Source organism: Nestor notabilis, unplaced genomic scaffold (assembly GCF_000696875.1).
Source record: "Nestor notabilis isolate BGI_N333 unplaced genomic scaffold, ASM69687v1 scaffold5900, whole genome shotgun sequence".
Taxonomy (NCBI): domain Eukaryota; kingdom Metazoa; phylum Chordata; class Aves; order Psittaciformes; family Psittacidae; genus Nestor; species Nestor notabilis.
The window spans coordinates 5,675-29,910 of record NW_009912352.1 but is presented as its reverse complement, the minus strand read 5'-3'; the positions used below and the strand labels follow the sequence as shown (position 1 = coordinate 29,910).

Below are 24,236 nucleotides of genomic sequence, written 5' to 3'. Positions count from 1 at the left end.
CCTATGTGAGAACTGTAGGAGTGTTTATACTATTTTTATTATAATACATCAAAAGTCTTCTGCACGACAAACATCCACGCTGTATTAACACTCAAAGGTCACAGTGTACATTAGATTTTTCTCACCAAGACCTGAAATTGCAACAGTCCATGTGGAATAGTATATTAAAAGGAACCCTGCTGAAGTCATTCAAATACCGCAAATTATATAGCCTACTTATATGCTGTAGACCGAAGGATTAGAACATATACAATTGTATATTTACGTTGACATTATGCTACAAAGATGTACAAAAAGGAAAACTCCTGAGACTTAACAAAAATCAATCATTGTCACTAAAACTGTGGAAGATACCTTAAATGACTTAAGAGAAACTGTATTTCAAGATGGAAGAGAGTGTTCTGAAGTTCTGTATTTAAAAATGGCCTTTACTTTTAAAAGAAAGCTCTTCCTGTTTTATTTCAGTTTGAAAGATCTTTTCTGTTTGCTCTCCTGTCTCAAATAGACAATGTGTTTATTTGCTGAGTTTGGTATAAAAGGCACAGTGTAAGAGATTTTATGTTGAAAAAAAAGATTTATTTTCTTTTTTCTGTTTAAAAAAAGGTAAATACGCAATTATTCAGGAAGTTATTTTTTCAGAAGACTATTATTACATTCCTGCAGATGTTACTGAAATAAATGGTATATTGAACACGTGTTGTTCATCACTTTCATATTATGTTCCCAGAGAATTCATGTCAGAGTCCTTAATAACTGCTGGACAAACAGGCATCAGCTAACAAAGCACAAGCTCTTTGCTCTTGACAAACAAAGGTTGTCACTATCCACAGACTTTATTCTTACAGAAGTTAGGAAAGGAATTACCCTATTCAGACCAGCAGAAAATAGACAGCAACGCTGTGCCTCAACAGCTTTATAAATACTATCATCCCAACAGGAAATTAATCTTGCTTACCAAGGATGAATAGCTTTAGTAATTCTCAGTAAAATTAGTCTTTTTGCACTTGATCTCAATAATAGTCATAATAAAAAATGTGAAGTTTTTTTCTTCTCAGCTGTGTAATTTTTATTATGTTGTAAATATTCTGACTCCATTTCAGAGCATGAAATTGTTAGGGTATTATTCTGAATCTCCTTGAGAGAGCACAAGCTATTTAACTGTGTTCTGTACAGTGACAGAAGAAGAAAGGTTTTTAACAAATAAGTGTTTTATGTCAGCAGTGTAATTGGCACAGGGAAGCAAAATGATTTTTCTTTCCATGGTTATAAAAGTAAAACATAATTCTGTATGTTCTTTGATAATAATTTGTATGGAACTCAATTTTTCTTTAATTTTAATCTCTAAACTCTTCAACCTTTTGCAGATATCTGAGTGTCTACAGAATTTCTTATAAATAGAAACTTATAGTAGTTATAGGACTACAATTGTGATAAAACTGTAAAGAATTGCTGAAGGAAACAGCACATGTGCCCAGGCAGCTGAGAAGGCCAATGGCATCCTGGCCAGTATTAGCAATAGTGTGGCCAGCAGGGCCAGGGCAGTGATCATCCCCCTGTGCTGGGCACTGGTGAGGCTGCACCTCAAATCCTGTGTTCAGTTCTGAGTCCCTTACTACAAGAGAGACACTGAGGTGCTGGAGTGGGGCCAGAGAAGGGCAATGGAACTGGTGCAGGGTCTGGAGCACAAGTGTGATGAGGAACGGCTGAGGTACCTGGGGGGGTTTAGTCTGGAGAAGAGAAGGCTCGGGGGGGACTTTATCGCTCTCTACAACTGCCTGACAGGAGGATGGAGCCAGGAGGGGGCTGGTCTCTACTCCCAAGGAACAAGGGATGGGACAAGAGGAAACAGCCTTAAGCTGCACCAGGGGACATTTAGATGGAGATTAGGAACAATTCCTTCCCCAAAGGGTGCTCAGGCATTGGAACAGGCTGCCCAGGGCAGTGATGGAGTCACTCTCCATGAAGGTATCTAAAAGATGTGTAGATGTGGCACTGAGGGACATGGTTTAGTGGTGGCCTTGGCAGTGCTGGGTTAACAGCTGGACTTGATCATCTTAAAGGTCTTTCCAACCTAAATGATTCTATGATTCTATTCTATGACATGGAAGAAAAGCTAAAACCAGTTCTTACGCCACAGTTCTACATCAGAGAAGTTACTCATCAGATGAAATATCTAAAGGATGCCTAGTTATAGAAAGTTATAGAAAAACATAAGTTGTAAACAGGAAAAAAATGCCAAGACCATAAGGTATTAATCCAAAAACAAAAAACAAGTTGAAATTGTCAAACTGCAGTATGCAACTTCTTGATTAAAACTCTTTGATTCTAGGGACTGAAAAACAGGTAATGTAATTTAAATTCTTAAGAAGAGCTCAAGGGAAGGTCCAGATGGTTTCCAAACAGGAAGTTTCACTTTTTTATGGAGAGCAAGAATTTTAAAGAATAGAGTCATTGGATATTTGAGGAAATATAACATATTTGGGAAGAGTCAATGTGACTTTCTTGAAAGGTCATATCTCACAAATACATTGCAATTTTTATTTTAAGGCTTCAAGTAATACTTAGACAAGAAAGATAGAGTAGGCTTCCAAATGGCATTCAACAAGACTATTAGAGAAACTATCAAAATACAGAAAAAGATAAAACATATTCCTATGGATAAGTAATTGACAGAAGCAATGGATGGGAATAAAGTATCATTTTTTCACAGAGATCATCAGCAGAGACCTAAGGAGACTTCTGCTAGAATGGGTTCTTGATCAAATTCATAAATGATCTGAGACAGTTAATGAAGAGTAGGACAAAATTTTCTGATGATCCTAAGAGTAATAAAAAATAGAGCAATTTCTAATAAAAATTAGTCAGGAAGTGGCATATAAAATTCAATGTAGCTGAAAGTGATTCAAATTGGGGAAAATACTAAGTTTAAATATATAATGAATGACTTTGAACTGAGACCTGACAGTTCAATGAAAAGATCAGCCTTGTACCAAGAAAAGGAAAAAAATCCCCAACCATTTAGAAATAAGAAAAAAACCCACAAAACAAACCAATAAACAAAACACAGAAAACACCAGTACCTAAAGGGGACCGACGAGAAAGCTGGAGAGGGACTTGTTTACACAGGCATGTAGGGATAGGACAAGGGGAGGTGGCTTGAAACTGTCAGAGAGTACATTTAGATTAGATGTTAGGAAAAAAAGTCTTCATTATGAGGGTGAGACACTGGCACAGGTTGCCAAGAGAAGTTGTGGATGCCCCATCCCTGGCAGTGTTCAAGACTATCAAGTTGCACAGGGCTTTGAGCAACCTGGTGTAGTAGAAGGTGTGCCTGCCCATGGCAGGTGGGCTTGAAGATTTTTAAGGTCCCTTCCAACCAAACCATTCTATGATTCTAGAAACCTTGGCTTTCTCAATTGTAATTTCCTACTGTGTATACATATGCAAAATTATAAATGTAAGATAGTTTCCAGTCTTGATATATTTTTTCTACATTTATTAATGAAAAAGACTTTAATAAATTAAATAGGTAATGCTGTTATTTAACATCTGTAAAAAACTTACCTAGTTAATATTTTCATATTTTTTTCAGGATAAATTTTGATAGAAATCATGTGGGTTTTAGTGACTTGTTAGCTCTGTCACAAATTCATGAAATGTGCCCTGTGCAGCAATATCTACAGATGCCTTGGAAAGGAAATCATGCATTTTGATCTTCTGCTTGGAAATGTTTTCCTGTGTTGCCATGGTATCAGTGATAGCTATTCTAAGACAGTGACTGTGGAATATCTTTGAGTATATACGTAGGCAAAACATAAATCATCTGTCCTCTAACGCTTCTAAAACAGTGACAAATCTTTGCATATTTCAGTGGAGTGATATGAAGCTATTATGTTTGTGTAAGGAATCCTTTAGGAAATTTAGTTTTGAACTTTTTGTCTGCTGAATACATCTTATTCAAGGCATTTCCAGTTTTCACGAACGTGCTAAAATTCTGTATGTGAATTTTGACTACCCTGTGCATCCTTTTTGGTTCCCCTAATTATGCTAACTAGCTTTAAAAGTTAGAGCTTAACAAATGTAGTCAAAGTTTATCTTCATGTAACCTGAGAGTCCAAGCTTCCAGGATGGCTCTAGAACTCTGCTGCCCAGCATGCATCTTCCTAGGGCAGTGACCTGATACTGGAAATCCTTACAAAAGCTGGAGTTTGTGATTTGCTAACCTCAAGCTACCCTCAACAAGGGTTTCCATCAGACAGCTATCATTGAAGCTACCTGTACAATTACACTGATGTCTTATTTCAAATTACGAAATACTTAAATAGCTCCTTAGCAATAGTAATGCTCATGTGCTTTGTCCTCAAAATAGAGGATAGAATATTGAAAAATTTCATTGGTTTCTAGACTGGTACTGATGTATTTAGTGGTTTAGAGGATGGAAGGAAGAGAATTAGAATACTGAAACACATCAATTCCTTTCTAAAGAAAGTCAAGTCTTTTTGAAAATATCTTAAATCTGTAGTTACTGTCTGTCAAGGGATAATTATAGCCCAGTTGGTTCACTTCCCCAGAAATGTATTACCTAAATGTAAGATAAAACACCTCACCAAAATCCTAACAATAGATCCTGAACAGAGGCATGGATTTGCTTTAACTTAAAAATAATTAGCAATTGTATTGTTTCCAGAAAACCTGCTGTAATGGTTCACTATGTAAATAGGTTTACGTAAAAAGTCTCAAATAGTAAAACCATTACTACTCTCATGTAACTCACTATCTGATGCAGCAACAGTGAAGAAAAACCCAAAGGAATCAACTATACTAATGGCCAAGTGCACTTTATCCATAGACGAATGTGTATAAACAGCCAATTCTCCTTAGAGAAATCCAAAGAAAAACTACTTAGGATTTTCCAAAAGCTGTCATAATAGTCCTTATTAACTGAAATTTAGTATTTGGTACAGCTTATAACAGCAGTGAGTTTCAAAGACAGGTGTTAAAAGTCACTGGCTTCAGCTTTTTAAAATTGAATTGGAATTTGACATTACACAGCACCTCTTGGTTGTTGTAGTTACTAATAAATCAAAACAAAGGCTTTCATGATCTTAAGAGTTTAAAATTATTCCCAGCATAATTTGAAATTTAGTCTCGTTACAAAAATTTCTTGATTAATTTAGCTTATTTAGAGACACGTGGAAGGACACTGTACAACAACTGCAATATTCAAGACTTCTGACTACTGTGAACTTGCATCAGAAGTGCTCCCAAAATATTCACAGTGGGTCCGATGGCAAACTGAATCAGGCAATCTTGCAATATCCTCACTATTTTTAGAATATATAAGAAATGTAAGGCATTATTCGCTGTAGTCAACTCCTCAGAAGCAAGAAACCCCAAACTTATGATAACCAAGGTGATTGAATAGCCTGCCAAAAACAGCATACCAATATTTTGTTGATATTTCATCAACTCACTGCCTCAGACTTATAAAGATTGTTAGGCATCAAAACCAGTAAAATTTCTTCCCATGAATATCAGTTAATTCCAGTTAATATGAGTGAAAAAGCAATTTTTCATTGGCCTTGAACAAGACTGATCTTAGTACTATATAAAACTTAACTGCCAAACAACATACAGCCCAGCCATCTGAAGTTATGGCAACCATCAGTCCACAGCAGCTTGTGAGCTGGCACATCTGCTTCAACTAGACATATGAGAACAACCAGCTGCTTTTACATTAAAGAAGCAGCAAAGATGGAAAATGTGCTACTCTGGGGGAGTTCTGAGGTGGACTTGCTTCAACCTTGTCCTTACAGGAACAAACCTCAAGAAAATACGAAAGCTTTTACACTGGGCAAAAAATATAATATAAATACAAAATAGAGCAATGGAATTTTTAAAAAACATTTAAAAAAAACCTTCAAAGCCTCAAAGCTGCAAAGTCAAGATAAAATAAGTATAAAAAGCTTTATAACAGATCTTCCCACTGTGTCCTCACAGACAAGCCGTTGCTTGCCTTGCTTGGACTGATTTCAAACAAATAAGTGATTTCCTGTTTTGCAGCAAACTCTCCCCAGTTCTCTCTGTTTCTTTGGAAGAACTTTTATCCATTACCACAGACATCTAGCTCTAAGTCTGCTTCCTAATACTGAAACTACTCTCTCCATGTAGATCTTCTACATGTCTCTTCATTCTCTGGTTGCTGTCTAGATTAGCTGGTAGCTTCCCTGAGTTTAGTGTCAGAGCCTGGACAAGTGAAGGACTACCTACAGCAGAGATTATATTGTCTCAGGGACAACAAAAGCAAACTGGACATACAAGTGCATGTGACCAGATGGGATGCATTTCAGGAAGCTGAGGTAACTGGCTGCTGTTACACAAAGGCCACGCTTTATCATCTTTGACAGGTCACATCCATCAAGGGGAGTTCCTGGTGACAGGAAAGAGACGACTATCACACCCATCTTCAGTCTAACCTCAGTTCTCAATCAGCTTATGGAACAAATTTTCCCGGAAACCATGCCCAGGCCCATAATGAACAAGCAGGAGATTAAGAATAGCTGTCAGGAATCTACCAAGCACTGACAAACTTTATTGCCTTCTGTGATGCAGTGACCGTCTCCATAAACTAGGGGAGAGCATAGTCAGTTTACCTTGATTTTAGTGAGGCTTTCAGCAAGGTTTCCTTAGGATCTTTATAGACAGATTGGAAAGATATGACTCAGACAGGTGGACTCTAAGGTGAGTAGAAAATTGACAGGACTCTGAAGCTTAACAGTGAAGCCTGCAAGTTACAGGATGCAATTTTTTCCCCTTTTTAGCACTTGTGAGAGTACCTAGAGTACTTCTTTGGGCTCTCCAACCCACCATACTGACTTACTGGAATGAGTTTAGTGGTGGCAGGAGGACTACAAGGTTGCAGAGAAGGTCAAGGAGATATCTAACTGCTGTCTTCAACTGCCTAAATGGAAGGGAACAGAAAAGATTAAGGCTGACTATTCTTGAAGGCGCACAATGAAAATACTATAGATAATGCAAGAGAGTCAAAAATTCTGAACAGACATGAGGAAAAAACCTTCATGGTGATGGCAAACATTGTAATGGGCTGCTGAATCACTGTCCTTGGAGGTATTCAAAACATGACTGGACAAGGCCCTGAACAACCTGATTTAAGCTGGCACTGTTTTATACTGTGGTCTGGACCAGATGACCTCCAGAAGCCACTTCCAAGTTAAATTATTCAATCATGATTCCATGATTTGGTGTATTTTGGAAGCACTACCAAAATCCACTTGCCTCAGACAGCTACAAGATGAATTACTTTACTTCTTGTACAAGTGAGTTGTTGGATTTATACCATTTGATTAGTTACAGAGTCCTCTAGCATTCTCTACAATGCTTTGTCAGTGTAGACACAAGTCTAGTCTTAATTCTTTCCCATTTTCCCTTTCAAGAAGTACTAGCTTTTAAGATACTGTTGGTCCTTGTGCTCTTACCCCTCCACCATATAGTAGATGACTTTTCAAGAGAATACTACAGCATTATAGATTTTAGAATATGTACCTTCATAGTAAGAGCAAAAAAAAATCAACCAATTTTTTTAGTATCACTGGAACTATTTATGTGTTCTCCCCCTAAAATAAAAGAATACTATATTTTCCTTTTTTTCTGTCTAAAGGTTCTTCATAGAGAATGATTTTATTGTTCAAGCTGAGAAATTCCGACATGCAATTTGTTTTCATATCCATACTGCTATGAAACTGCAGTATCTCTTACCACCATGCAGGTACATCTGCTTGTTTGAACTTAGAATATGTTATCACACTTGATCCTTTGGTGGTGTCTGAACAACAATAATTTAGCAAAGCCTTATGCACTGGCCTGGAAAAAGTAATCCTACAGCTACAACTGGAAGTTGTGTCCTCTTCAGAATAGTAAGAAACAACCAAATGTTTCAGACACATATACTTAATGACAAGTACCTGGAAAGTTTTTAAAACTCTTATCTAAAAGGAATTGTAAATTTTTTACTAATTGCATTTCTATACCTTAGAAATTTACACAGTATTTTCTTTGATTTTGGAGTCACCTTAAGTATTGTGAAATAACTGAAGCTAATACATTGCAAAACTCTTAAAATTGTTGCGAAGCAGATAAAAACAACATGAAAAGATCATTAAAGCAAGCAAGAGCCAGCATGTGTCGTGGTCAGACTGGAGCTGTGCCTTAGCTGCCTGAGCAGCCAACTGTTAAAGAGCAGCAGCTGGGTTCCACCTGCCTTTCTGTCCATGAGGTTCCCTGAAAGAGCTGAAATAAACTTTGCCAATCCGTCCTTCTTTCAAATTTGGGTGACAGGATGATCAGGTTTTAGGACTTCATCAGACAGTCATTTAGACAGCTCAGCTACATACAACTTGTCTCATGAAAGCCAGCTATATAATGTTTTCCATTATGCAGAATTTACCTTTCAAGTAAAGATAACAACTTTCTATCAAACATGAAAAAAAACCCCCACATTGGAAGGAAAATTTGCCTATAGTGTGAATCCCCAAATAATTTTCAGGTTGTCTCCCCCAAAGAAACCTGTTATATATGTACTGTTTCATAATGTTCTAAACTCGTAACGCCTCAGAGCACAGCACTCAGACAAGTGTTTTTTTAAGTAATAACTTACATTACAAGGACTTAATTCTGCTCATAGTTGTATATGTACAACTCAACATAAATGGATGTTGCATGCAGACAGCCAACAGCAAAATCTGGTACAAAATATTTCAAATGGATGAAAACATATTGGACTAAAAAAGCCTCCACATTTTACAAGTGAAGTAACAGACTAAAACCAGCTGTATTCATAACCACATAAAAAACATTCTGCATTAATGTCCCTGATTTCAGTAAGCCTATTAGGAATATTGGCATTAGGAAAAGCCACAGAGCATCCGGGAGTGAATGACCCACATAATGTAATTAAAACCAGTACTAAATAAGCCACTGGAAAGGAACAAACACAAGGAGGTTACTAATTAGAAGCTATAATACTCTCAACATACAAACTGGCAGCCACAAGTTAAGCTCAGAAGAATTACCTTGTTGGTTTTCAAACTGTTCTGACAACAGATGGTAGCAGCAGCCTACACTGCAAACTGCTTTGATTTCAGGCTTGGCAGTAAAAATTCGTAATGTATTTGCAGCAAGATCGCCACATGTATGGAGACCCACCATCATACAGTCCTAAGAAGAAAAAGGGGAAAAAAAAAGCAACAATAAAGCATCTCCCTCTTCAACTGAAAGAGCACAAATAACAACAAATTTCAAAACTCAATTATGCTACAAATGGTTATTGAGCTGTAAGGTTTAAATACACAACTCCATGGGGACTCCTGCTGTTCTGTTCTAGAATTTTTCAATGCATTATAAAAGCTCTTCAGTGCTAAGAAAACATGGTGCATTGCCTCTGTAGAGAGAAACACTGCTCATTGCTTTGTTCAGGTAAAGAACTACCCATCTCTGCAGTCTACCTTCACCAGCCATGAGGACGCAGAAGTTCAAGACGAATAATAGCAGCTGGTTTACTTGCATGGAAGGGAACATCTATGTGTTGACTGGATATGGGCCATTTCTCTTGTCTTTCCTAGCTTTTCAGTCATTGTTATAACTACTACTGCTACTTCCTTTTCTTTCTTCAGATTTACTGCTGTAAATCTGGCTGGACCTATCTATGGCATTTCTGCTACTTTAAATTGCTGAAATCAAAACCACTTCTAAATATAGACGTAATGTGAAAAACAGGCTTTGTTTATTTCCAAAACTGGTGTTCTGCCCCAGTTTTGCAGTGTGCCTACTACTATTCAACAACAAATGAGCATTTTCTTCTACAATACACAGAACTTAATCTTCAGATGCTCTGTATTCTATTGCCTGCTCTCATTTTTTCCTCAATTTCCCTTTTCCCTCTATTTCTCCATCCAAATTATTCCTCTTCTCACCCTTCTTATCAAGATATTTCCCTTCTGGCATTATTAGTTGGAATCTATTGGAATCTAATCAAAACAACATGGCATTGCTTTGAATTTCAGCCTTATTTATTAACAAGGTTATCAACAAGAAATTAGCCCAGAGAAATTCAACTGGGATACCTGTCTATAATAATTCTGAATTTATATGCACATTGATTTTTGCTGCTCTGTATCTGATTTATTCACCTCTCTGTATTATACAGAAGGTGTATGTGTGAAATAGTAAAACCTCCTTTTTCCTTTGCTTTTTCAATTCTTCCTGTCCCCCTTCTCACCTTCCACTTTGTGCTGCTTCTCTGTGCTTGCCCTTGCCTTGTCCAACATTTTTAGGTGGCAAAAGTTCAGTTTCAGTCCATTTTAGCTTTTAAAGATTTTTTTTCCCTATCAGTCAGCTTCAGCTCATGATTCCACAAAGCTTTTTTCCACACTAAAGTTTGGAAGCTTAGGGAAAATGTACACTTGCAAGGGCAGAATTTAAACCCCAGGACAGGAAAAGTTAAGAGAGATTCTTTCAGGAGAAAGCTAGTGGAAGATGGCTACTGCATGCAAGACAGAGGAAACACATTACAACACTCAAAATTTCTGAACAACAGGAGGTCAGCCTGACTGTGTCAGGTACACTTTGAGATCATTACTGACTTCAGTGAGGTTGCCTGGGTATAACTGCAAGTACTTTCTGGGAAGTTGGCTTACATGCAGCAAAATTTGAGATCTTAATATTAATCCTGGGCTATATACAAACATGCATTCCTGTACCCATATTTTATCCTCAGATTAATTTCAGAACGTACAGCATAAATCAGTAACTATTAATTTTACCCATTCCCCATTTGTCCTTAGCTTAGGAAAACTTGAGAAAAAATCATCAGTTTATGGCTGCAATAAAATACTTAAAATATTTGTAAAATTGTTTGTAAAAAATATTTCATTTCTAAAAATTCTCAAAATACTTTTAAAACATGAAAATTATTGCACATTTAAAGGTTTTTAACTACACGTATTCATCACACAATGTGGTTTGGTTATTACTATTTTTTAACAATGAAGCTTTTGCTTTTTCTGACAATGTTTTTTTTAATAAAGAAAGGCAGTGATGTCTTCTACATTATACATATTACATACTGGGAGGATACAAAATCCAACTGTGCAAATGTAAATGCATATGTTTCACCAACAAACCCTGCTGCGCAGGGTGACTTTTGCAGACAGAAGAGCTTGCTCCACATGTTCTCAGATAGTCAATAGGACTTATGAGCTTAAGTTATAGGGCCATCAGCAAAAACCTATAGTCTTGAAACAAAGATTAATTACATCCCTGAATACAATTGTTCAGTTTCTACTGAACACAGACAGGTTTTTATCTTTCCATAAAAGACTGATTGTATCTACCCCACCAATAACTGTTAGCTCAAGCACAGGAACTAAACAGCCATACAGCTTCTAGACTTGTGTCACTGTCTTTGAGCAGCTGAACTTAAGCTTGTTTGAGTAGACACAATTCCCAACAGCTAGTAGATTACTAAATGAATTTCCAGTGACTGAAAAATCAAAAAATAAAAACATTATTTGCAAACAGAGCTCTTTACAAACTCTTTATGTTGAGTACTATACACAATAAATTTTCCTATGCCTTCAAAGTTTAACTGAAACTAACAAATTTTTACAAAAATGTAAAACTTAAAAGATAAGAAATTTCATGGAAATGGAAACTCCGGTGCTTCATATATCCATCTACCTTGTAAATAGAACTTTTTAATAATAATTAGATGTTATCTATAAGCACAGTTGTAAAATACATGAATGTGCTAATATATATACTGTTAACTTTGACAGCTATTATCTGCCCCATAAATTCTAAAGGCTGCTTTACATATTCAAAATAATGCCAACATATATTAAAATAGAAGAATAATCTCTATGTGCTACGCATACTTCTGCTTATTGGCTGAAAAACATTATTGGGGTAGAATATAAATTTACACCACTAAGTATTCTATGCACACCCAGCAAACATGTAGATATGAAAATGGCAATATAAAGACAATAGACAATCTAATTCAAATATTAATAAAATAACCTCCAGATCTGTGATGATGTCACTGAGTTCTGTTTCTGCAGTGATGCAAGAAGTCAATGGAAAATACAGGTTTGAGTCACTTGACTTGCCCGCTTTAGCCTCGAGAGATGCCATTTTTCTTCGCACCTTTTCCTCTTCACAGAGTTCCCCACAGTTACACTGAGATGAAGAAACTTCTACAGCATCAGCAGGCAGAATGTTTAGAATGGCAAGAACCTCTTCAGAAAGTTTGCTCTCATCAGATTGCGTCCGAGCCACCAAATCAGCTTCAGCTTCTTTGCTCATTTCAGATGTAGCTATTCCTGTGAAACCACAGGAAGGAACTAAATCTTGGATAGCCATTTGGTCCTGATTTTGAACGCTGCTGTCATTATTTAAGGGCTTTTCATTGACTGCTTTACATTTAATTTCACTTTCCACTGGCCTGTCATTTGCCTTTTCAAACCTCTGGCTTTTGAGGTTTGCTCTCCCTCGACTCTGATATGCTCTCCAGTGTTTCTTCAATTTTCTGTTCCTTTCATGAGCACCATTAGTGTTGGTGTTTGAGGAGTCAATTCCATAAACTTTTAAGTTATATTGCATGGACAAAAATGAGCTCAGGTAGCCTTTTCCAGAACCTATATCAATCACCTAGACAATGGTGGGAGAGAAGGGAGAAAAAATAAAATTTGCTGTATTAATTAGCAACAAGACACACTTCAACCAAATGCAAAATAATCCCCTAAACATTTAAGCATAGATTTAACAGCTACCTTATCAGAATCATTCCTCCTAATATACTTAGTTCTTTTGCTTTGTTGGTCTACCTTCTGACTTTAAAACACAGAACTTAACTGATTCACTCCATAAAACAGACACTGCAATGCTTATGCAATGCACATGTCCTGACTCTTCTGGGAATAACTTTCAGTATATTTTTTGACACAGAACTTCCTTCTGCAAAAAAAACCCAAACCATAAACCACAAACCACCAACACCACCACCTGCCCTAGTTAAACTGGGTTAGGATATAGAGTGAGCAAAGAAAACAACCACAGAATTGAGCTTCAGGCTCCTAACTCCCATACTGAGCAGTCTACTACCATTTGGTGTACAGAAGTAAGCATCTTCAAATTCAGTGCCTAACTTAATCACTTCAGATGTGACCTAAAGAGAGGTGATATTGATACCCTCTTTTATATCAGAATGCTTTTTTATTCATACAGTTTTGGTTAACATGAGGATGCTTTTGTAATAAAACAAACGGGCTCGTATGCCACATGTGCTTTCCACTGCCTGTTCTGGAGGAAGGAGTGAATAGAGGGGATAACCAGCTGACAGTTTAGTCTGTCTCATAGCTGATAGCACGTGATAGTTCAGTGACTGATATGACACAGGAAGGAAAACACTGTACAGAGAAGTAGCAGAAACAAGACTGAGAGCATTAAGAACATAATCACAGCTTTATATCATGTGTAGCTTAATTTGTAAAAAATATATAACAAAATATTTTACAAGAATGGGCAGAGTGATGTTTCTCTAAGGAAAGAAAATGACAATGTTCACTTCTGTTCAGGCATCTACCAAAAATTATATTGACTAGATATATTGACTTCTTTGTATATGTTCCTCAAAGTGTTTGATCCAAAAACATCTATGTCTTGTTCTTGGTCTGCCACACATTCATAAGAAAGCTTACACTGGTACTTGTAAGTCCAAATAGCAGCATACACTACATGGATTCATCTTAAACTCAGCTACATAGTTTTTTACCAGGTAAGAATACGCTGTACAGGATTACTTTTACTGAAATGAAAGATTTATTACTTATTCTAAGAAAGTTAAAGATTTCTGCAGATTTCTTGAATTAAATCATTACAGAAGTGGATTTACTGAAATAGAATTGATATAATCCAAGCACACTTTCTGAAAATGTCATTTATTTGTCACATTTATCACCAAAATTCTCCTAGATTACTTAAAAGTGAAGGAAAGAAAAGCGTTCGAGGAATAATTTTACCCACTATTTTATGTAACAGATATAACTATTGTGCAGAATATGCACACCTCTAATTCTACAAGGTTTTGAAGTATTTCTGTGAAAGGCTGCATTTGGACACAATTCAGCTAGTGAATTATTCCTAACTCCTACGTGTGACCTCTAGTGGTTGTAAAGACAAACTGCTCTTCGGGTAAGGTTTTTTCAGTTTCCAAGTAAAAAGAAAATAACAATACATTGTTAAATTAGCACTGGGAGAATGGTTTTAAAGCAAAAGGAAAATTTGACTAAAAATAAGCAGGCAATGATCTTGTGCTAAATAAATAGACCACATTAAATTAATCCCCACTTTATGTTCCCTTGATTACATAAGGAAAGGTAATCAGCAACCCACAGCCTATTTGCCAAAGGTCTTCTCCATGGTGAGTTGGGTACTAAGTTTAAACGGAGTTTCTGGCACAGAGCAATAAAGAACTCCATTTTCAGAAGCATTCCAACATTTCCCAGCACCAAATGACAAATTTACTGGATGCTGAATGCAGAACTATATCATACTTACATTACACATTGCAACTCTTGCTGCAAATGCTGCAACTTCCAAGGAAAACTTTCACAAGTACATTAAAGAAAACAAATGTGCATTGAAGCAAAGAGGAATCATCATAGGTTTCTTTTCAGAGTTTAATCAAGAACTTCTTTACATAAGTTCCTCTGTATGATAGAAAAGATACTTAAACGGGGCAGTAAATATCTGAAAAAACCCTTTAATGTTTTAACTCAAACCACTAACCTATAAGCGATTACAGTAGCAATAAATTTTTTGCTTTTATTCTCATTTTACTATTTATTATACTACGTTATAAAATACCACAAGAGAGCAATATCCTCTACCACCCATTATACATCATGGGTATGAAGGTTGAAATGGAGGGCATTTTTCAAGCCGTCAGAGATCTGTAATATCTGAAAGAAACACCCTGAGAACACGTGGTGTTGTAAAACATGTGTTGTGCTTTCATAGCTCTAGATTTTTTAATTAAATGCCACATATATTTTGTTTTGTGAGAAGGATAGAAAAAAATCAATAAGGAAAAAACTCTCCTAAAACTTTACAATTCCTGTATTTTTTTAAGTTGAAAGGTAACCAAAACAAAAGGAGTTGATTTTTAATAACTGAGAAGGAGGCTTTTCTTAAAAAAGGAGAAGGAGGGTTTTTTTTTTTTTTTTTTTTTTTTTTTATTTGTAATGTAACTGGAAAGCTCTTTTCATATGTTAGGGATTTGTAACTTTGCACAAATAAATTTTGTTACAGTGTATGACTAAGATGGAAAAAAGTTAATATAGAGCAGTCAGCATTTCATATTCAGTGATACATTGCAACAATATTTTTCATTAAATGTTACCTTTAAAAAAAAATAAACAGAAAATAATCCTTTGTATAAAGATATTCCAAGCCATCTGATAAAAGTGCATAATCACTGGATGAAATTACAGCATATCGACAGATTCTTAATAATGATTGGTTTGAGATTTTATGAGTAAGCAGCTACATTGGGACTTACATTAGGTCATTAAGGTGGCTCTACTTTTTTACTCTCTGAACATGGGTTTTCTTTTCCTTTGATTCCTGAATCTCACAGGAACTGTTTAAAATCTAAATGAAAATACTATATGAAACACCACCTTCCAGCAAATACAGACAATATTTAATATCACATTATAAGCAAACTCCAGTCTCCTACAGTTTTTCAGTATGTGAAAGTCTCCAAGGCTTGAACAACTAATGCTTGCCTGAAGCAAAAGGTATGCAAGCCAAAAAACATGCTAATGACAGAATAAATTACTTTTACAAATCTGCTGCTACTGTATCTCTATAAAGCACACCCACGTTATGGCCGTTGAGGCACCCACACTTGTCACCATCACTGGCTCTTGAAAGAGCTGCAGGAGAGATCGCCTTGCATCTCTTGTAAGCAGTCACAGATGCTCACAAATTGATTGCATCTCATGCAGTAATATTTGGCATTAATTGCAGCCATTTACTTGGTAATCCCAGTTGTAAGAAGACTGCCTAAAACTTTGCCTTCATCAGTCACTCCTCACAAAACAGATGGTCAGGATTCAGAGTTCTGATCTGTTTCCACAGGCCTAACCCAAACATATCAAGTGTACTGCATCATTTACATTACCTATATTAAACTCAGTCTGAGCCAAATAACTTCCTAATCAAAGTTCAGCTTCAGCAGGTCAGAGCTGAATCCAAGTTTTGGGGCCTGTCCTTCAGTCTACAGTAGCAGCAGCAGCAACTCAGGACACTGTGATTACATTTCTACTGCTGAAGTGAACAGAGCACGGCCATGTACTCTACCTCTGGCATATGACTGCCCACACCATTGATTTTTAGCAATGCCCCTGGTGCAGGTATGAGGCCGGCCAACTAGCACTCTCCCATTACAAATGCTAGGCACAATATAGGGAACAAGAGGTACCAGAAACCATAGTAATAGCATTTGTACAGCCTAGAGAAAAGAAGGCTCTGGAGAGACCTTAACACCATGTTCCAGTATTTAAAGAATGGCTACGAAGAAAATGGAGACTCCCTTTTTACAATGAGTCACATGGAAGAGATAAGGGGTAATGGGCAACAAGTTACTCCTGAGGAGATTCCAACTGGACACAAAAGGAAAATTTTTCACAAAGAGAACACTCAGCCATTGGAATAATCTTTCTAGGAAAGGGGTGGATTCCCCTGTGCTGGATACTTTCAAGATCTAGCTGGACAGGGTGCTGGGACATCTAGTCTAGGTCATGCTTTGCCTAGAAAGGTCGGACCAGGTGAACCTTGAGGTCCCTTACAACCTGATACTCCATGATTCTATGAATACAGACTTAGCCTGCCCAACTGCAGCTGTCTCTTCTTCTTTACCCACATCCAATATATTAATTTTAAACTATACTCAGACATTTTTATTTCATAAAAAAAAGAAGTCTCAAAGGGAATATATTCAGCATAAAATCTGGGTAGATATCTTATTAATCTTTGGTTTTAAACAAATACAGTTTGTTCTCCACAATCTTTGTGCGAATGAACATTAGGCTGGAGGAAAGTGCAGCTCAGGTGTGGAAAGGAATCAAATGCAATGTCCAGAGCCACCCACAGTTTAAAGCGAGGGTGAAGCTACGTTAACCAGTTATTAGCATTATAGAGATTAAAATGATTAAACCAACTCAGCTCAAATAAATATTTAAAAATTTCATTTTACCACAACAAAGTTCTAAAACATGGAATCTAACAGGAAGTTTAACATTGAAAGAGAGTCCAGAAAAATTACATCTATGTAAACTGAGGAAACGGTATTGTTCTTTTGTCTAATAGAACGACAAATAAGCACTCAAAAAGTCAAGTATTTTTGTGATGCTTGTATTCTGTCAACAGATCCATAAGTGAACATCTACAAGGTTTTAATGCAACAATGATCTAGCATACTGTGGAATCATAATTGCATGATGTCCTGGGTTCAGCTACAGCAGTCATTTTTTCTCCTTCTTAGTAGCTGGTGCAGTGCTGTGTTTTTGACTTTCAGTCTGGGAACAACGCTGATAACACCGATGTTTTTAGTTGTTGCTAAGTAATGTTTACTCTGACCAAGGACTTTCTCAGTCTCATGCTTTGCCAGAGAGGAGGGGAAGCCAGGAGGAAGCAGAGGCAGGACACCTGACCCAAACTGGCCAAAGGGCTATTCCATACCACAGCACGTCATGCCCAGTATATAAACTGGGGGGAGTCACCCGGAAGGCCCAGATCGCTGCTCGGGTTGGGCTGGGTATCGGTCGGCGGGTGGTGAGCGGTTGTGTCCTTTTCCCTTGTTATTCCTCTTCTCATTATTATTGGTAGCAGTAGTGGTTTGTATTATACCTTAGTTACTGGAGAGCTGTTATCTCAACCCGTGGGAGTTACATTCCTTCGATTCTCCTCCCCATCCCTCCGGGAGCGGGGGGAGGAAGGAAGAGGGGGGGAGTGAGCGAGCAGCTGCGTGGTTCCAAGTTACCGGCTGGGCTTAAACCACGACACATGTAAAAAAAACCAAATCAAAAACCAAAAAAGGGGCTAAGTTACAATCAAATTTGAGAAAGGAAACCTGCAATTCTTCACCATTGAAGGATGAACTTGCCATCTGATGTACCAAACAGCCAATTCAGAGAGTAACTGCTGGGTGATAATGGTGTTGGGTGTCCAGATCTCACTCGTGTCCTACCAAATGTACATCATACATACTCTGCTACATAAATCTCTGCTTAATCTGGTCTCTTTTCAATCTAAAAAGGTCATAACTAAATTCATTACTGATAGATTTCAATCCATGTTAGTAAAGATGAACAGCATTAAACAACAGGAAACAATTTAACTCTCTTGTGCCAGAATAAGATGAGCTTTCAAAATTGCTCAGATTTTTCTGCTTTGGTGTCTATGTGTCACTCCGGTGTACTTGACAGAAGGAGAAAAATGAAGTTTTGCTTTCTTACTGATGCTTATGGTAAATTGCCAGCGCTATAATAGTGATAAACAAGGCAGTACCTGTGCATAGCAAAAAGCAGTACAATTTTTAGCTGTTCAACAGATAGAGGATGATTAAAATGTCTCAATTTTTTTTCATGTGTCATAAAATGATTATGACTCACAGAAAGGCAGCTCCTTCAGAACAATACATATGTAAAAAGAACTACCCTTCAGCTTGGCCCTAAAGGCTCTTCTTTAGCCACCATTATTTACAAGAAAATTAAGAACAGCAGCAGCAGAATATCAAAATGATTATTTCAAACACTATGAGGATAATAATTTGGAAGGTACACAGTAACATACAGTAAGAAATGCTTTCTTACCTGCTTTATATCACAGTAATTCGCTATGTTGACTACCAGCTCTGACATCACCTGCACTTCATGTGATTTCTTATTATTCATAAACTCATCAGTTTTGATACCTGTATCAGATTAATAAATACACATTAACACAACCCATAATAATAAAGATTTGTGATCAATTAGAAAAAATACCAGCCTAAAAATACGCTATAGTATTTTTATATTTTAAGAATAGTAATTTTTAATTAAAAACTCACTAAATTGCTACAAGACTAAACTTCTCATTTACACAGTCTGAAACTCAGTACTATTACTACAGGTAATACTACAGGTTGGGTGGAGAAGAGATTCAGAGCAGCCCTGCGGAGAAGGACTTGGGGGTGTTGGTTGATGAGAAACTTGAACATGAGCCGGCTTCAGTGTGTGCTTGCAGCCCAGAAAGCCAACTGTATCCTGGGCTGTATCAAAAGAAGTGTGACCAGCAGGTCAAAGGAGGTGATCCTGCCCCTCTAATCTGCTCTCCTGAGACCTCTCTTGGAGTACTGTGTCCAGTTCTGGTGTCCTCAGCATACAAAGGACATGGAGCTGTTGGAGCAAGTCCAGAGGAGGGCCACGAGGATGATCAGAGGACTGGAGCACCTCCCGTATGAAGACAGGCTGAGAAAGTTGGGGCTGTTCAGCCTGGAGAAGAGAAGGCTGCGTGGAGACCTCATAGCAGCCTTCCAGTATCTGAAGGGGGCCTACAAGGATGCTGGGGAGGGACTCTTCGTTAGGGACTCCAGTGGTAGGACAGGGAGTAATGGCTTTAAACTTAAACAGGGGAAGTTTAGGTTAGATATAAGGAAGAAGTTCTTTACAGTGAGGGTGGTGAGGCACTGGAATGGGTTGCCCAAGGAAGTTGTGAATGCTGATGGTGTTCAAGGCCAGGTTAGACAGAGCCTTGGGCGACATGGTTTAGTGCAAGATGTCCCTGCTCATGGCAGGGGGGTTGGAACTAGATGATCTTAAGGTCCTTTGCAACCCAAACCATTCTATGATTCTATGATTTGTGTAGTTTTTAAAAGACATAGCGTATCTAATCCCTGCCCAGAGACTAGACAATAGCTACTACTATAAAATTTGTCCTATTTCTTCCTGGTCATCAAAAAATATTTATTTTTGTGTAATTCATCACATTTACCTTTACATAAATGAAATACAAGGGCAGGGACAATTGATAATCACACAGTATAGCTTGTTAATTCTGCAGATGTGCTCACAATATCAAGTGAGAGACATCTTCAATGAAAGTTGAGTGATGCTGAGGAAATTCAAAGGAAGATGCACTTCTATTTTATTTACCCTATGGATTGGTTGTAAAACTGTTATATCTTTATGGTAGAAAATCACTAATTCAAATATTGCTGGAGGATGTGTTAATGAGATGGAGTCAATCTCCACCATAGGTTTACTACTTGTTAAGAATACCAAACACCCACTTGCTGATCTCTACATCCCCCAAGCAAAGATTGACCTCAGAAGTCACTCCCTTGGGAGAAACCCACACATTTCTCTGAGGGGGACAACACTACAATACACTTGGCTCTAGTTAAATTGATGGAAATTTTTGTAAGTCTGAGCGATGGCAGAAGAAACTGAACTCATGAGCATGCTCCTAGAAAACAAGACTTTTCTACATGACTAGGCAGATTAATATACTTTCCCATTCTCTGCTTTTTGCACAGTATGTGTTCATCTGTCCAGAAACTGATCATCAGGCAAAAACTATGTTCATTCCTTGATCAGATCATGCTGGGAACAGAGCCAGGAGTGTTACTTCTTTAAAAGAGAGTGGGGAATTCAACTGAGCTCATGAGAAACCTAGTGTTTTCTCTATTTTTCCCAAAACCCACAGCATATCTCTCTTTCTTAAACATCCGTTATTTTATAATAAATTGTTGCGACAATACTTAAAATGTAATACAGAGTCTATGAACTGACAAAGGAAAAAATAGACTAAAATACTTTTAAACAAAATAAATAGCAGAAACAAGTGTTTGCAATTTCACTGAAGATTCTGATTAACTTTAAAACTGTGAAGATCAGTGTCCTAAAAACTCTTAATTTGTAAGCATTTGAAATGAAAGGAAAAAAGACAGGAAAAAAATTAAAAGAAAGAAAATAGGTCTCTTTTTTGTTGATATTTGAACATTTTTGAGTCTGGATAGTCTCATCATCAGAAGCAGCAGAATGGCAACAGGAAGAAACAGATACTTAACTTCTTGGACAGAAATAAAAGTTGTTTGACTGTTGTCCAAAGCAGCACTATCACTTTGAACTATCAATCATCACATATTGCACCTTTTACTCTTTGCTATAGTATGAAATTAAAAGACTGAACTGGGTAATGCTGTGTGAAGTACCATTTCAGAGAGCACCTAAGCCAAATTAAGTATTTCAAACATGTAAGAAATCCAGAAATCCAGAAACAAGAACCAGATTACTAAAACAGGATCCAAGCAGAAAATTCACAGTTTAGCTACTCAAGTTTCTTAACCACTTTTAGACTTCTTTTCCTACATGTTGCAGAAAGAACACTCTATTCATATTTCAGCTCAAGGAAAATGGTACTCTTTGCAGAACAGTATGGATTTTCAATAAATTTTATTGTTGCTGCATTTTCTGCAAAATTCTGATAGTTTTTTTTATATTCTTTTGAAAATCAAGCGGACATATTACAATGTAAGAAAAACTGAATGTGGTGATTGTTTTACACTGTTAACTGCAAATTTGAAAAAAATATGTATACTACTTTTAAGCAAACTGTGTAAATTCCTTCAGCTCTTACAAAATTACTTTTCTTGAAACAAATAATTATACATGCAGGTTTCCTTATTATGTACACAACTGATGCAAGCAGAACAAACACTGACTTCAAAAACTGTAAGAAATATAGAGATCCATCTCTTTTTGTGATGAAAAAAGAAAGTGGGGTTTGAATTCTTCACAGAAGTACCCTGGATATAAGAGAGTAACAGAAAGCTTAATGTTCCTAATTTTAGTTTGTACTGAAATTTTCTTATTTCCATTGTGAACCCCTAGCACAGGTAGCTGTTTTCCATTAGAAAAACTGCTTCAAATCTATAACGCCATTTAAAACTACGTCTCTACTTGTGAAGCTGAACAAATTGAGGAGAGACTGTCTTTTATACTGGGCTAACGCAGATCTTCCTAAGATCTCCTACGGCAGAGTTTTATGCCGCAGCTACCTGTGGAAATTTAGATACACCAGAGAAAAAAAAATAAATTCCCCAGTCCACGCCAGATAATACCACCTATACAGAAGTTCACTACTATGATTTAATACCATAAGCCAGACTGAGGGACAGGGATAATCATATACTGAAAAAAAAACCATTGAGGCAGAGTGATATTCCAGCACATGCAATTTAAATATGGATTCACTAACAGTCACTGCATGACTACTACCTTGGCCATAAATACACTGCAAAGGTAGAGAGCACTTTTAATCCAATACTCTTATCAACCCTCACTTCTTGTATCAGATGAACACAAGAGATAAATAAATCAGATAAATTTCTCTGTAACAAGTGAAATTCTCCCTGCCGGCCTCCTCCCCTTGGGTCAGGCTCTTTTGGACCCCATGCATTCAGTGCAAGCAAACTGATGGTGCAGTTATGACCACAGTGTCCTTTGTTAGGAAGCAATGGAGAAAGCCCTTTAGACTCCAAACTCCATTCTGAGTAGCTGTGTCCACAATATGCTTAAAATGTTGTGCTTAGCAATTATTCCAGTGGAAGATAGAGATATGCCTGCATTAAGATGGTAAGGAAGTTAGGCAACTCTCCAAGTATGCAAACTGTGGGAACAGGCTCCTAAGTGTGTTTGTCTTAGAACAAGAAAATGTATTAAAAACATCTGAAACATAAATGGAATTATCCTGCTGCATACTTTTCAGAATATGAGCAAGGCCATTGTGAAGTTGACAGCTTTCTCAGACTTACATCTCTCTTGACTTGCAAGCTTTAGTATGTCAGGAAATTAATGTATTTTCTGAAATACAGAATTAAATCCAAGATATTTAAAATAGTTTAAAGTTAAAAGATTACAACTTTCATTTGGAAATTTGCATGTTATGAATACATAATTCTGTATTTTGCTTCTGCCAAATGCTCACCAGGAACTCCAATTAAGTTAATTTAACTGATATTTACTGCCAATTCAGCACAAAGGTTTTGAATTATAATACTACTGTATACATTTTTAAGACATTTTATTTTATCTATGAAGTAGAATTTAGAATTACTGCATCACACACCCAGGCCCTACATACCCAACTGAGCAGCGCTCCTGCAACACACAGAGGAAAATGTTGAGCAATTGCCTTATTCCTGATGCTCAGTTCCGCATGACAAGAAGATGAAAGAATCTTTCTAGTTTTGTCTAAGGAAGATAATGCCAGTATGAACTCGGGTATAACTATAACAAGGTAAATTAGAGAATTATGCAAGATTAAGCAGAATGCAGGGAATGAGAGCATAATAAAAATGAAGAGCTAAAGGGCAAGCAGAAGAAAAGCAGCATACAATTGTCAAACAAGAAAAAAGGGCTTCAGATGAACAAGAAGAAGAAGGAAAGAAGCCAGAAAGTAAGAACAATTCACACAAACCATTAAACCTATCCTAGATATGGCATTTTAGTATTTCTGAAGAAATGAAAAACTAGAGAGTCAACCACAGAAAATGGCAAAACTGGAAAGAGAAAACTGCTGAAGAAAATGGGAGAGATGCCCAGTATATATAACGGCATTATCACTTAGGTTAAGAAATGTCAGTGTTTTAATGCATTATAGAGATAAAACACATTAGAAGGCAGAAAGCTGCTCAGTCCATCTCTGAAAAACTAATGAGAAATCTGAAAAACAGTGACAGATCTACAAAGACTGAAGACTCCATGAAGAACACATTTTCAGTGAAAATGACAGCACTCCAAGTAAGCAAAAATGCCAATTTATCATCACATACAAAAAAATATAATCAGGAGTAAGACTTCCAGTGTCTAACTTGATGCCAACTTTAAAGTGTTTTAATTCAATTTCTGTAACTAAAAAAAATGATATTACTCCAGTTTTATGACATATAACTGGTATTGATCCAAAACATACAGAACAAATAACTTTTTTCCTTTGAGACATCAAACACGTATTGGGCCATCTTCAGCTAGACACCAAAACACATATTTAACACAAAACAAAAGAAAACCCACTTGCCAGATTTTACAGTGAGACTTTTAAAAAAC

At 36.9% G+C, this 24,236-nt stretch overlaps 1 protein-coding gene across 1 annotated transcript in view; it reads right to left on the bottom strand.

Annotated features, from left to right (window-relative positions):
- METTL25 (methyltransferase like 25) overlaps window positions 1-24,236 on the bottom strand; it is a 59,099-nt gene that overhangs the window by 29,996 nt on the left and 4,867 nt on the right. The window contains exons 3-5 of the mRNA XM_010019080.1: window positions 18,957-19,057; window positions 12,097-12,726; window positions 9,090-9,234 (exon numbers count right to left, since the gene is read on the bottom strand). Coding sequence (XP_010017382.1) covers window positions 9,090-9,234; window positions 12,097-12,726; window positions 18,957-19,057 — 876 coding nt within the window. The remainder of the gene's footprint in view (window positions 1-9,089; window positions 9,235-12,096; window positions 12,727-18,956; window positions 19,058-24,236) is intronic.